The sequence below is a fragment of the Stenella coeruleoalba genome, assembly GCF_951394435.1.
Source record: "Stenella coeruleoalba genome assembly, chromosome: 16".
Classification (NCBI taxonomy): domain Eukaryota; kingdom Metazoa; phylum Chordata; class Mammalia; order Artiodactyla; family Delphinidae; genus Stenella; species Stenella coeruleoalba.
In genome coordinates this window covers 78113959-78127472 of record NC_137162.1, presented here as the reverse complement: position 1 = coordinate 78127472, position 13514 = coordinate 78113959, and the positions used below count along the sequence as shown (strand labels likewise).

General features: G+C 37.0%; 1 protein-coding gene across 4 annotated transcripts in view; it reads right to left on the bottom strand.

The window, feature by feature from the left end:
- The window catches only part of LYST (lysosomal trafficking regulator), a 277679-nt gene that overhangs the window by 119249 nt on the left and 144916 nt on the right, over window positions 1–13514 (bottom strand). For all 4 annotated transcript variants that reach the window (XM_079899834.1, XM_079899833.1, XM_079899836.1 and 1 more), the window contains 6 exons: window positions 11286–13365; window positions 8867–9890; window positions 6925–7086; window positions 5277–5433; window positions 2912–3138; window positions 2340–2406 (listed from right to left, as the gene is read on the bottom strand). In XM_079899834.1, coding sequence (XP_079755960.1) covers window positions 2340–2406; window positions 2912–3138; window positions 5277–5433; window positions 6925–7086; window positions 8867–9890; window positions 11286–13365 — 3717 coding nt within the window. The remainder of the gene's footprint in view (window positions 1–2339; window positions 2407–2911; window positions 3139–5276; window positions 5434–6924; window positions 7087–8866; window positions 9891–11285; window positions 13366–13514) is intronic.

The window sequence follows — 13514 nt, the reverse complement described above, 5'->3', positions numbered from 1 at the left end:
AGAGTATACAGAGTACCCAGAGAACTCCCAATACTCAACAACAAAAAAAGAAACACCCTGATTTTGAAAAAGGGTGAAGGATTTGAATAGACATGTCTCCAAAGAAGATATACAGATGGCTAACAAGTACATGAAAAGATGATCAACGTCACTAATCATTATGGAAATGCAAATCAAAACCACAGTGAGATACCACAGTGAGGAAAACATCAGACAAATTCAGCAGGGAGACATTCTACAGCATGATCAGTCCTCCTCAAAACTCTCCAGGTCATTAAACAGGGAAAGTCTAAGAAATTGTCACAGCCAAGAGGGAACCTAAGGAGGTATGACAACTAAATGCAATGTGAATCCTGGCTAAGATCTTTAAACACAAGAACATTAGGTACACATTAAGGCAATCTGAATAAATTATGGACATTAGTTAATAATGATATAACAATACAGGTTCATTAATTATAGCAAATATACTAAGGTTAATCTGGGTACTCTGTACCATCTGCTCAGTCTCTCTGTAAAGGTAAAGCTGTTGTAAAAAATAAAGCTTATTAAGAAAAAAATTAAAAAGCAATCTACATTAAATCAAAATAAAATAAATAAATGATTTTTAAAAACCTGAAGTACTGATGTATGCTACAACATGGATGAAAATATTATGCTAAGCGAAAGAAACCAGTCACAAAAAAGCACATACTCCATTTACATGAAATATCTAGAATAGGTAAATCTGTAAGACAGGAAATAGATTAGTGACTGCCAGGGGTTGGGGCACGTGCGTGGGGGAGGGTGAAGGGGAAAGGGGGAGTGACTGCTACAGGGTATGGGGTTTCTCTTGAGGCGATGAAAATGTTTTAACTTGGACAACTCTGAACCTACTAAAAAACACTAAACTGTATACTTCAAATGGGTGAATGGTATAGTATATTAATATATCTCAATTATATCACAAATATATCTCATGTATACAAGTTATATCTCAGTAAAGCTGTTAGAAAAGATAATGGAATAGAATTTCTCAGAGCTAAGCTGGAAATAAGTCTTCAGATCAAAAAAGTCCACTAAGTGCCCAACACAATAAATAAAAATATACCCATACACTAAGTAGATGGGGAAGAAGGGAAGGCTTTTCCTTACCGTGTAATCCCAATTAATAAATGAAGATGGAATGATGGAAACAGAAAATTACTATCTGGCAAACCACCATATTAACTGTTTCAGTCAAGAGTCATCAATGGATGCTAAAATGAGTGGGTTAAAGTATGATGAAAAAAAGGATATTTCCATAGCCTTAAGTTATCTCCCCATAAGAAACTTACTAATTATAGAGAGAAAATACTAACAATGGAAACACCCGGCAAAACACCACCTTAACCAAGTGATCAGTCAACATCACCAGTAACAAGATACAGATATCATGAACCCCTAGATATGATGCACTGTGAAAAGGCATAGCCATCACTTGTGAGGTATGCATGCCCAAAATGCATAACTTGAATTTGATCATGAGAAAATATGTGACAAACCCAAATTAACATTTTGTGTATGTCGGCCTTAATTCTCCAATTACAATTTAGGTTTCTCCAACTAAAATCTACGTTTCTATCTAGTGTATATAATATAATCATATTACGTATTCATTATGAATTTGTCAAATGTCTGTGAAAGTACAGAGTAGAGAATGGGCACTCAAGCAATACCTGATAAAAGCAGCAATACAGGGCTTCCCTGGTGGCACAGTGGTTGAGAATCTGCCTGCCAATGCAGTGGACACGGGTTCGAGCCCTGGTCTGGGAGGATCCCACATGCTGCGGAGCAACTAGGCCCGTGAGCCACAACTACTGAGCCTGCGCGTCTGGAGCCTGTGCTCCGCAACAAGAGAGGCCGCGATAGTGAGAGGCCCGCGCACCGCGATGAAGAGTGGCCCCCGCTTGCCACAACTAGAGAAAGCCCTCGCACAGAAACGAAGACCCAATACAGCAAAAATAAATAAATAAAATTAATAAAAACGTCTACCCCCAACAACTTCTTTTAAAAAAAAAAAAAAAGCAGCAATACAGTGTTTAGACTGGGCTACAGTCCTCGCAATGCCACTTCTATGTATATGACCCTGAACAACTAATTTGGTCCCTTGGAATTTAGATTTTCCTCTCTATAAACTCAAGATACTTATACTATGTCTACCACATTGGATGGTTCTGAGAAACAAAAGAGATGATGCATATAAAGCTACTTTTGAAACCACACAGCACTATGCCAATGGAAGCCATTATTGTGAACTCTTCATTTCACATAGCAACAAAATTATTTCAAAGCTATTGTTTAAAACAGTTTCAACGCACCTTGAAAATCAGAATCAGTCTGTGTTAAAATACTCAAGAACCCTCCTAAAAGATTTTTCACAGTTCCCTGAAGATTAAAAAACAAAACATAAGAAATTAAATTTCTTACCTCATGAAAGCATGAAACAACTGTAATATCATAATAAATTACTTGATAGTCTACTGTATACACATTTCTGGGTATTTTAAAATAAGTGGAGAGAATGCTATGTGTAGGATTATACATAATTTTCATTTTGTTTTTTATGCTGTTTTGTTTTCTGAGTTTTCAAAACAATGACCATATATTAAAATTAAATGCAATTTTTCAAATATTATCCACTCTCAGAAACATACTAGGATTCTTATTAGTTAGCCAATGACAACATTAATGTTTATGCTACTTTGGAGAACTATGGAAATAGGAGATTTTTAGAATACCACTTGTACTAAAAACATACATTAAGGTATTATAAAAGGTAAGTAATCATCTCAATTTTCAGACAAGTTGGGTTATATATAAACAAAGAGATGAGTAATTGGGGCATGCGTGTGGTAAATATTGATCACATTTAACTAAATACATCTTTTACCTGTTGCATGAGTAGAAAAATATTCTTTTCTTTCTGCCTGATGATTTTCAAAAAACTCTCAAATACGTGGGAAAGCACGTCAAGTTTGGCTTTACCAGCAGAAAGCAAATTTAATTCCAGCGTACAAATCTCAGGATAAATTATTTCCCCTTGAGTGAGGTTTTCAAGTAAGTCATTTGGACTGCTTGATGCACTGAAACTTTCTACTTCAGGCTTTAAGTCTACCCCTAAAAGGGGGAAAAGAAAAGATTATTTTTATTCCCTAAACATTGACAAAAGATTTCAAATCTCGTTCATCATTTAGGAGATCTAGTGGCACAAGTGCTATTTATAAGAGGCTCACAAAACCTTTTCCTACTGCTTGACTTTTGATTACAATAAGTATCCTGAAAACTCAAATCATATGGATATTTTGAAGATAAATGAGTAGCCTTAAAAGTCATTTTGATCTTCACTAGAACCACGAATATTATCAACTGTAATTTTTACAGACCTGTGACACAGGTTTAACACACTCCTTTGACACAGCTGGAACAAAATGCTATCCCAAACTTTCTGATGCCAAAATACCTAAATCACAGGGTAGTTCATTTGTTTGCCCATATCTCTGTGAAAACAGTAGGTCTGGCTATTGGTTGGATGAATTTTATACTGTGTCTTCTTCATAAGTGAGAAACAGACAGACTTTCAATGAATTTCAATTTCAAGTACTTTCAACGAATATTACATTTTGGAAATTTTAACTGTTATGCTCTTTAAAGAAACTGCTGTACTCTTTTAAAGAGTTCATATAGGTAAGAAATGGATAAATTTCTACCTAGACCAAAATTCTTTAAATTAAGATCTATTTAGCAAACTTACAAAAAGGAGGAAATCTATCATTATAAAATCATGTCTGCACTCTGATAAAACTAACACTGTTGGGACTTCCCTGGCAGTCCAGCGGTTAAGACGTCGTGCTTCCATTGCAGGGAGCGCAAGTTAGATCCCTGGTCAGGGAACTAAGATCGTGCACGCCACACAGTGTGGCCAAACAAACAAAACAAAACAAAAAACTAACAATATTAAACCAATATTTTTTCAAAAGCACCTGCTCAGGAGGTGGGGGGGACGGAGAAGTGGAAGAAGGTGGTTAAAAGGTACAAACTTCCAGTTATAAGATAAATAAGTACTAGGGATATAATGTACAACATGATGACTATAGTCACCATTGCTGTATGATATATAGGAAAGTTAAGAGAGTAGATTCTAAGAGTTCTCATCACAAGGAGGAATGTTTATTTCTTTTCTTTTTATTGTATCTATATGAGATGATGAATGCTAACTAACTAACTAACTATTGTGGTAATCATTTCACAGTATATGTCAATCCAACCACCTTAAACTTACACAGTGATGTGTGTCAATTATTTCTCAATAAAACTGGAAAAAACATATTAAAGTAGTTTGTTTAATGAATCAAGTAAGCTACATGAATATATATGTGTGTGGCTTTCAATTCGTGGCTGTTCCTTTGTTCTTTTCACTCTCTTTATGGTAAAAAAACAAAGAAACAAAAAATACCTGCTATGGGCCCATCAAGCCCTTTCAGTAGGACGTCAGTGATTATTCCCATTCACTCAGTGGGAAAAAGAAAATAGACTTTGAGGAAGATAAACCACTGCAAACTTACTGAAGACTAACAGTACTGGCAGAGTCACTAGATCAGCAGATTTAAAGATGGAGCCTTCCCAGAAATCTCCATATTTTCCATTCTACCCAAGTTTTGGGCCTAGAAACAAAGGACCATATGCAATGTCGTTCCATCCTAAACAAGCTGGGCTGTGGTGAGCTAAGAAGAAATCTATGCTGCAGCATCCCTGGAGGCCACAAAGAGATGTCTGCATTCCTTATATTATTTAAGCTTTATAACAAACTCCCTGCAATGCTCTTCCTGTCAATGTTTGCTGCATAGATCTTTTGTATTTAGGCCTCAACGTAAACATATCTTCAGAGAGGCCTTCTCCGACCACCCAATCACTATCACATCACCCTGTTTTATTTCTTCATACTGCTTATTTCTGATACTTAATGTTTGTCTTTTCCACTAGAATATATATGAAAGCAGGGACTCCCTCTACCCTGTATTCTTAGGCACTTGGTCAATGTTTGTGATAACAAAATATATCTCATTGTTTTAAACTGCTTACAAGAATGCCAGAATTTGTTGTCAAGATCAAATGAAATGATGATGCAATGCACTTTTTAAATGTAAGGCAATACGATGTAAGGCCATACAAAATTCTAAAGTGATATTATTATGAACCATTTGCTAATTAATAATCTGACTTCAAATCCAATCACAAGTCCTTCAGTGATATTTTACCATCATCCCAGGTTTCACTGTCCTCAGGATTGCTTTCAGTATCTGCTTCATAACCTTCTTCTTCAACCAAAAGTTTAATACTGCAACACTGAGAATCCTCAGCTTCTTCTGAAAAATCACCAGGTTGGGATGACAATTCTTCTTCAGACTGATGACTCTATAAGATCAGTGTAATTAAAAGGCAAAAGCTGTAATGTTTGTTCATTTTTCATAAATAAGGTATTTACTACTCAAAAGTTATTTTAAGGACAGCTTCGGTATTTTAAGAAAAAAAGTCTTAGGAATCAATATTAACCATTACACATTATGAAATTCACACAGAATAATTTTCTTGATTAACACCTCAAAAAATAGCTGTCCTAAAAGATTAAGCTATAGGTCATTTCAGTTTTACTGAAAAATAAGTCTAAGAAATTTCATTCTAGTTATATGATAAGAAATGACTAAAAACCACAATGAGGTAGAATTAAGTTGTACTTCTTACAACTTCATGTGAATAAATATGTATTATTTTTACATATTTGTTCATGGAAAAGATTTTTTCATAGGATTTTTATAAATAAAGTGTTTCATAAATTAGATAACCAGAGAAGAGATGAAAAATTTTCAAGGAAATTAATTTTAAGATTTCAGAATACAGTTGTCTATATACAAGAATCTCAGAAATCAAGAGTTCCAGCATTAACTCCCTGTGCAATATCTAGTGGCATGAAATTTTCCTTCTCTTATAAAAATGCTACTATTATCTTCATTTTAGAAAACACACTTGAAGAAGCTCAGAGTATTTTATCATTGCAACAGTAATAAAAGGTAAAGTAAACTTATTTTTTAATAAGTAGGTAGGTATTTTAACCCACCTAGGTATTTTGACATTTTAGGTAGGTATTTTAACATCTTCCAGTTAATCAACTGCTTCAGTAATATGATGAAGGCATTAGTAGTTATTTCAGTTAAGTTTTTAACTTATGACAAACAGTAACATAAAATATTATGGCAGAAGATTATAAGATGCCAATGTATGTCCAGACCAAGGAATTTAAAAAGAAGTTACATAAGGATAAAGGAGAGGTGACAATTAACTAAAGGTAAAGAAACATGAAAGGAGAGGGAAGTTAACTAAATATGTATCCGAGTTTCAGGAAAAAAAATTAAAATAGTTCTTTTAGAAAACAATGTTAACAGAACAACTAAAAAACTATGACTGCTATTTTCTATGCAAGTACTAGTCATTTTTAATGCTGAGTGATTTAAAATTAAAGTGAGAAGAGAGTTCTGGAAATATTAGCTGCACCAATATAGGATCAAATAAGACAGCTGAGTCACTGCCATCCCTGAATTGTTATTTAATAAACTATCAGTTTATACGTAAGACTTATCAAATAATACCTTTCCACCTAACTAGAAGTAATTCTCAGAAAATCTCCAGATTAGATGAAGAAAAGCATGTCATACTGCTCTCCTGTTTTTTATGAGATACGGCACTGACTAAATACAATCCACCCCACGTGACGGCGACACGGCCCATCGAACTCACGTGACCAAATCCTGGCCCATGTCCTAACCACATTCGTTGGTGTCTTACTCCCATCCCACACGCTTCTGCCTCTGCCAGTCACACCCAAACAACACAACTGTCAGTTATTCATACCTTCTCAGTCATAGCATCATCGTGTTCAAAATCTGCTGAATGATTCCCCAGTGCAACTCGAAGCAGGGCATCAAATAAAGGCTTTGCTAATTCTGTTTCAATCACCTTTGACTTGGAAAGATGGCTCTTCATTTCAAGCAGTATATTTTCCACAGACAAGTTCTAAGGTAAAAAGAAAAAAGAGAGAGACTAAGAATATTAACATGCTTTAAGAAAAAATTAAACAGTGACAAAACAAATGATAAATTAATAGTTACTTAAGTAAACGCTAGTCCATTTATTTGCAGTTGATATGAAATTAAAATGACTGTAAATACCTAGCGCTTATACAAACATCCTACTGTTACAATTAATAACAACATTTTAATTTATCAAATGCTTTACTCATCTTATTTGGTTTTGAATTTCAATGTACCATAAATTAATTGTATCATGCAAAGAATGTTTAGTTAAAACTTCAGGGGTTTGATTAACCATCTCTAGATTTTACAAATTCCTTCTTGGAGATTCCTTCAGACTCTAAGAAGCACTTATGTTCTAATCCTTTTCTCTTCCTCTCTTCTTTACTCCTTCCCATCTGTCCTTCAGGGGAACTCTCACTGCTTGCCTACGTTCCTCTACTAGGGGATGAGGCCATAAGGATGGATAGGAAACTGACTTCTTCCCTAAGGAATTATCTCCGTCCAATGTGAGACACAGATACATACGGACAAGATATGATGGTGACCATACGAGAGCTATAAATAAAGTTCTCTGAGTACAGAAAAGAGAGGATGTGCCTGAGAGACCTGTCAAAGTGTCCAGAGGAAGGACTGTATTAGATGAACAATGAAGAACAAGTTGGAGACAGCAGGCATAGAAGCAGAGAGAGAGAATATGCCAGACAGAAGAACAGGTACAAAAGTACAGAAGTGATGACCAAGAATGGCATCTCGAGAAGCTGTCAGCTCAGTATGGCTGATTGCAGCATGGTGAAGGACAGCAGGAAATTAGGCTAAACAAGGAAGTGAAAGCAAGACTGTGATGGGCTCTGCGTGCTATACTAAGGAGTGTCTATTTTAATTGTGAGCAACGTGGAGGCATCAAGATGTTTTAGACAGGAGGCATTATGGAGGCTGGGACTGCAGTCAGGAGAGCCTGCTGGCTGACAGAACGGTTAGGGGTGAGTTAGTAAGGAAAGAAGGGAGCTGCCATATTCGAAGTGTCCGTAGAAGCAAGGCCCGAAACTGAGGACTCCTTTTTCTCTGAGACATGCTCTCAGGAGAAATTTGCAAAGGTGTGAGGGAGGCAGAATATGTCGGGGGAAGAAGCCAGGCAAAGATGCAGTTCCAGAATAACTGTGTAGCCCCAGCCTAATTCCAAGGGAAGCTCCGGAGCCTCAACTGCACCACAGAAACTGGCACACACACACACACACACACCCAGAGCCATTCCCATCAATCACCGGCTCTGAGCACCCTCCCCAGGTTGGCCAAGGGCACTCCTTGGGAGATGCGTACAGGTGTGAGTCCTCAGCAGTCAACATCTGCAGCAGACGGTGGACGGGGGGATCAGCTTGGTAGGGGACCTGGGCAGGGCACCAAACAGAATCAACAAGGCTGAAGAGTCTGAACTTTGCAATACAATACTCATTATTACTCATCTGACATTCAGTGAGTAACTAATGCCTTTCAGAGTTGGTAAATTTGTCACATGTGGGTTCTGAATTCCAAACTAAAACATAAGCTTCTTGAGGGCAAGAACAGGCTCATGTACTCCTCTGTGTCCGCCACAGTACCTGGTACTGTGCTAAGCATGCAGGAGCACCTCAAAACTTAGAATCTTTGGAAAAACAAAATGCCAATAGTATTACATTGGAACTTTAAAAAAACAAACAAACAAACAAATAAATAAATATATGTATATGTAAAACACAATAGCTAGAGGAAGGACAAGTTACTACCTGATTAGGTAACTCCAATTCCATCTTCTGCTGACTAGCTCTGCTGCCATGAAGACAAATAGCCAAAAGGGCTTCCAAAAGTCGTATGCCCTGAAGTGAGGTCTCGCTTTCTCGATTCGTAAATACTTTTGCTTCCTCGGGAGCAGCTTCCGCGGCTGGAATATGTTCCACGTTCATGGAAGAAATAGGCTGTGACTCCAATTTACCTGAACTGTCAGCACTCTTTTTCAGACTACCCAGTTCTGAAGGTGTGGGGTCACTTTTCACAGTCAAAGATAATAAATCTTCCTTCACAGTGACCTCAGATTGAGAAGGTCTGTGTAAATCTTGGTTTTCCTCTACATTTATATCTCCCTCCTTTCTCCCATGCTCCTCTTCAGGACTTCTGAATAGTTCCTGTATTATCATAAATATTAATTTATGGCATACTCGGAAACCACCAAGCCTATAAAACTGTTTCTGGAAAACTGGACTCAACATGTAGATCCAATGACACATTGACCAAATGTCTGCTGCTTGGTGCATGTGTTTGGGAGAGGGCAGGACGAGGCTCTCGAGAGAGAAACATGGCAGCATGTGTTGCAAAGGCTCGCTCGCTGTACTGTCGTAGCCAGAAGTATCTTCTGAATCATTGGCTGACTCTCTATCAGATTCTGCTTCTTTACTTACGCACAGGAATGCCACACAGAGGAAGAGGTTTATCGTGTTGATATAAACATCCTGGGTGACAGACTTCCGTTTCTTTGGATAAGCATCTTTGAGGCGGGCATAAAATTTGCTAAGACTCTGAGAATCTGAATAAGCTTGCTGGTTGTACAAAGTACTGACATTTAAAGATGACAGCTCCTTCTGTTCAAGGTCTGTCCCATCAATACCTGGAATTGAAGAATCTTTCTGTTGTTGCCCTAGGCTGATTATCAGAGTTTCAAATGCTTTTAGCGAGTGATTTCGAATACCATCTAAGTAATTTAATTCAATTATTTGGTTCACTCCATTACAACTTAAAAACAAATCTCTTATTACCCTGTGAGAGAAAAAAAAATACAAGAGCTTTTACATATAGCAACATCATTTATAAGTAGGTACATATACTAGTTAAATATGTCATTGCTAAACACCACCTATTTCAACTCATCAATTATCTGGCTGAAGTCCTCAGATATGACCAGGATCTTAAGTGGCTTCCTAGTTACTTTTACATCCTTCTTCAAACACTCCAGCAGCATTTGAAAAGAACAGATTACAACGAATCTCAAGTTAAACGAAGCAACACATCTCAAGTTAAGTTAAACAAAGCATATTTTTCTCCAAATGGCAAAGTTCTCTATCAATTCTCAGTGCCACAGCCACCATCACATTTGAGATGGACACTCCGGAAGCCCAGAGGCATTTGTGTGTCCATCTGTTTGTCTGCCTGATGGATCACCCAGGACTTTTGTTTGTTTTAAATCTGTATGTCACACAGGGAAAGAAGCAAACTGCAGATCTGAAGTTTTTCAGCTCTGTCTCAGGTAAGACTCACGGATCTGGATCACTGGCCACAAATATGCCAAGGAGTTAAAACCTTTCAAAGCAAAGTCAGTTCTATTTAAACAATGTCAGAATGTCAGGAATTTTTTAAAAAATGATTGTAAAGATAATGAATGATCACAGATGGGTTGTATTTTATTATGTTTTTTAAATGGTGTATGCATTAATTTGAAAGGCCAAACTACCCATTAGAAGCAAGCTTTATTTATAAAACTATTTTTTAAGTATCAGAGTTGATAATCACAAAATCTGCAAAACTCATCGATGGGATTCTAAATTAATTTTAATTTTCTCCTTTTTGCTTAATGGTATTTTCCACATATATTGCTTAGGCAATAAATGTAGACATGGTATTTAAAAAATAATAATTCCCTTAATTTCACTCCCTCCATAAATAATTATCATTTTATGTATATGCATATTTTACCTAGTTGTAAATAAGTGGATGATATTTTTATTTTATTGATAAAATATTATAAGTATTTTTTCATGTCCCAACATGATCCTTTTAAACATTATTTTTTAATGGCTAATAATAGTACATCAACAAAATATAAAATAATTAATTTAACCTTGCCCCTGCTGTTGGATACTTGTGTTATGTCCATTTTTTTCTCAGAAATATATTTAAAACTTTACTTTTTCTTTTTCAGAGAAATTAAAATCAATGGCTCTATCCTCTTCTCTATGACCACCCCAGTAAAAACAAACAAATGAACAAATACATAAATATTAAAAAAAAAAATCTGACATGGGATGGGAATTTTTTGGTAGTTGTTAAACTAAAAATTAAATCCTAGAAAAAAAAATAATAAAGATATTCAAAAGCATACAATGAGAAAAAAATATCTACACACACACACACACACACACACACACACACACGAACCTTGATTTAAGCAGGGTAGGCAGAGTTTTTAAATAAATCTGAACCACTTCCTGGGGCAAACACTGGTCATGATGGCTACATACATGAGTCTGAGCTGAAGTAATGTCGAGCTGTTGACAATGATGTGCTAATTCAACTCCTCTTTGGAGCACAGGATTAAATATGTAGTTATACAATTTCCACTGAACAACAATATTGCCTTTCTGGATTAAACTGGAAATGTGACTTGCAATCTGCACACTACATAATCTGTCTTCTTCAAAAACAAAACTCTGATAAGCCTCTAAGGCATCCCATTTCCACAACAGGTCTTCAGATCCACTGCTGGGCAGGATCCCTTGAAATCTGTAAGAAGGACTGGATAAACCTGAGGAAGGTTCAGCATCGCATGCGTTCCCCTGCAGGGTCTCTTCTAATTTGGCTAGTTGATCTGAGTCAACGGTACAAATATTGCAAGCTGCTTTCTTAGTTTTTTGTGGTATCTCGGCTCCTCCTAACTGATCCAAAATAAGTTTGTTAAGAATATTTAATATATGCTGCCGACAGTTTTTCAGGGCTGGCGATTTAAAAGCATAGAGCAAAGGGATGATCACAGATTTGGGATCCATGCAACAGCATATGCCGATGTTCTGAACACCCGAGAGAATCTGGACGCACGTGCTGCTCAAGGAAGCCTGCTGCAGTAAGCGTAAACACTGGTGAGCACACACTGCAATGCAACAGCACCGCTCGGGGTAATACACGTCTCCATCTGCCGTCTCTTCAAATGGGTTTTTGGAAACTTGGTTTTTAAAAGCCGAAACCAGCAGACCTGAGAGATCTCTGTGGTGATGCATGAGGTGGGAATATTCACACCGTCTGTGCCTTTTTCTTGTACACATTGAATGATGAAGTTGCTCTGATTTCACTTTTTTGACAGTGCTCATTATTTTCATCACACTATTGATGAGGGCTTTCAAATGTTCTGAGGCCTCAGGAGGAACCCCATCTCTTACAACCAGCCACTCCATTTGAAGAACTGCTGTTTCAAGTAAATGAAATCCATGATGCTGAATGAATTCTTGAACCAGATCCATGGCTTGACTGAAGAAGAAAGGATTTGAAGCTGCACTTTGAAGACAACAGATCAGGATCTGTAAAACTCCCTCTAGGAGCTCAGGTAAAAGAAGCGCTCTATGGCGATACCTGGAAAACACAAAATCTTCCTGAACCTCTTGTAGTGTTTTCTTTTGTCTTGGTGCAAAAGGGTCGGGCTGCTTTTCTAGGCAAGTTCTAATTTTTAAAGCTGCTCTAAGCAATTCCGTTAAATTTTTTCTAAGACTTTCTGGCATCATCTCTGCCATACTAATATCTACTGACATAAGATGCAACACTGTTCGAAAAAGCATCCGTTGAATCAAAGCCACTGGTTCTTCAGTCCAACCTGCAGAAACCATCCGACTCTCCAAATTGTCGCTGAGATTACAGCAGTCCCCAAAACCCGCTAGGAACTCAGTCAGTGTGGGCACTACACTGGCAGCTAGAGCAGAATTATGATTCAAGGTAATGTCAAACTTACAAACTTTCTCTAATAAAGATAACAGAACATGACATAAGTCAAATGGAGAATTGTTCATGTGACTGATGATAGACAAGGCCGCTGGCTCACTTAAAATGTCAGTGTTTGACTCCTGTCTTGGAATCTTCTCTCTGGAATTTTCCAAAGCCATGGTATCAGGAGGGGTCTGTTCTTTGGTTGATAAGTGGTCAAGCTTAGCTGTAAGGTGGTCTTCTTTAGGAGACTGTGTTACAAAATGCTGCAGCGGATGGGACCTTCTATGCTTAGTCATTACTATACTTTTGTCATCTGAATTGACTTCTGAATCTGAGGTGGAGAGCTGCGTCTTTCTTGCATCTCTTACAGAATAGCGATGGGTAGTTTTACGCTGTCGTCTGCTTTGTTGAAAAACATTTACTTTTGCAGAAACCTGACCGGCTGGGGCACTTCCTTCTAAATATAATTTTTCCTGAGTAGATCTTTGAGAACTTGAGTTCTTTTCTTTGGTCAGGATTATATCAGCTGAGAACGGTAGATTAAAATCTAACAATATGAAGAAAGAAGAAAATTTAGAATACCTTAATATGTTTTAAAACTCAGTTTGCATAGGTGATTACCCTCTTACTTATCATTCACTTTAGGAGTTTATCCTCAGTATATTTTTATCATGGGGCTGATTTCCTTTAGCCTTT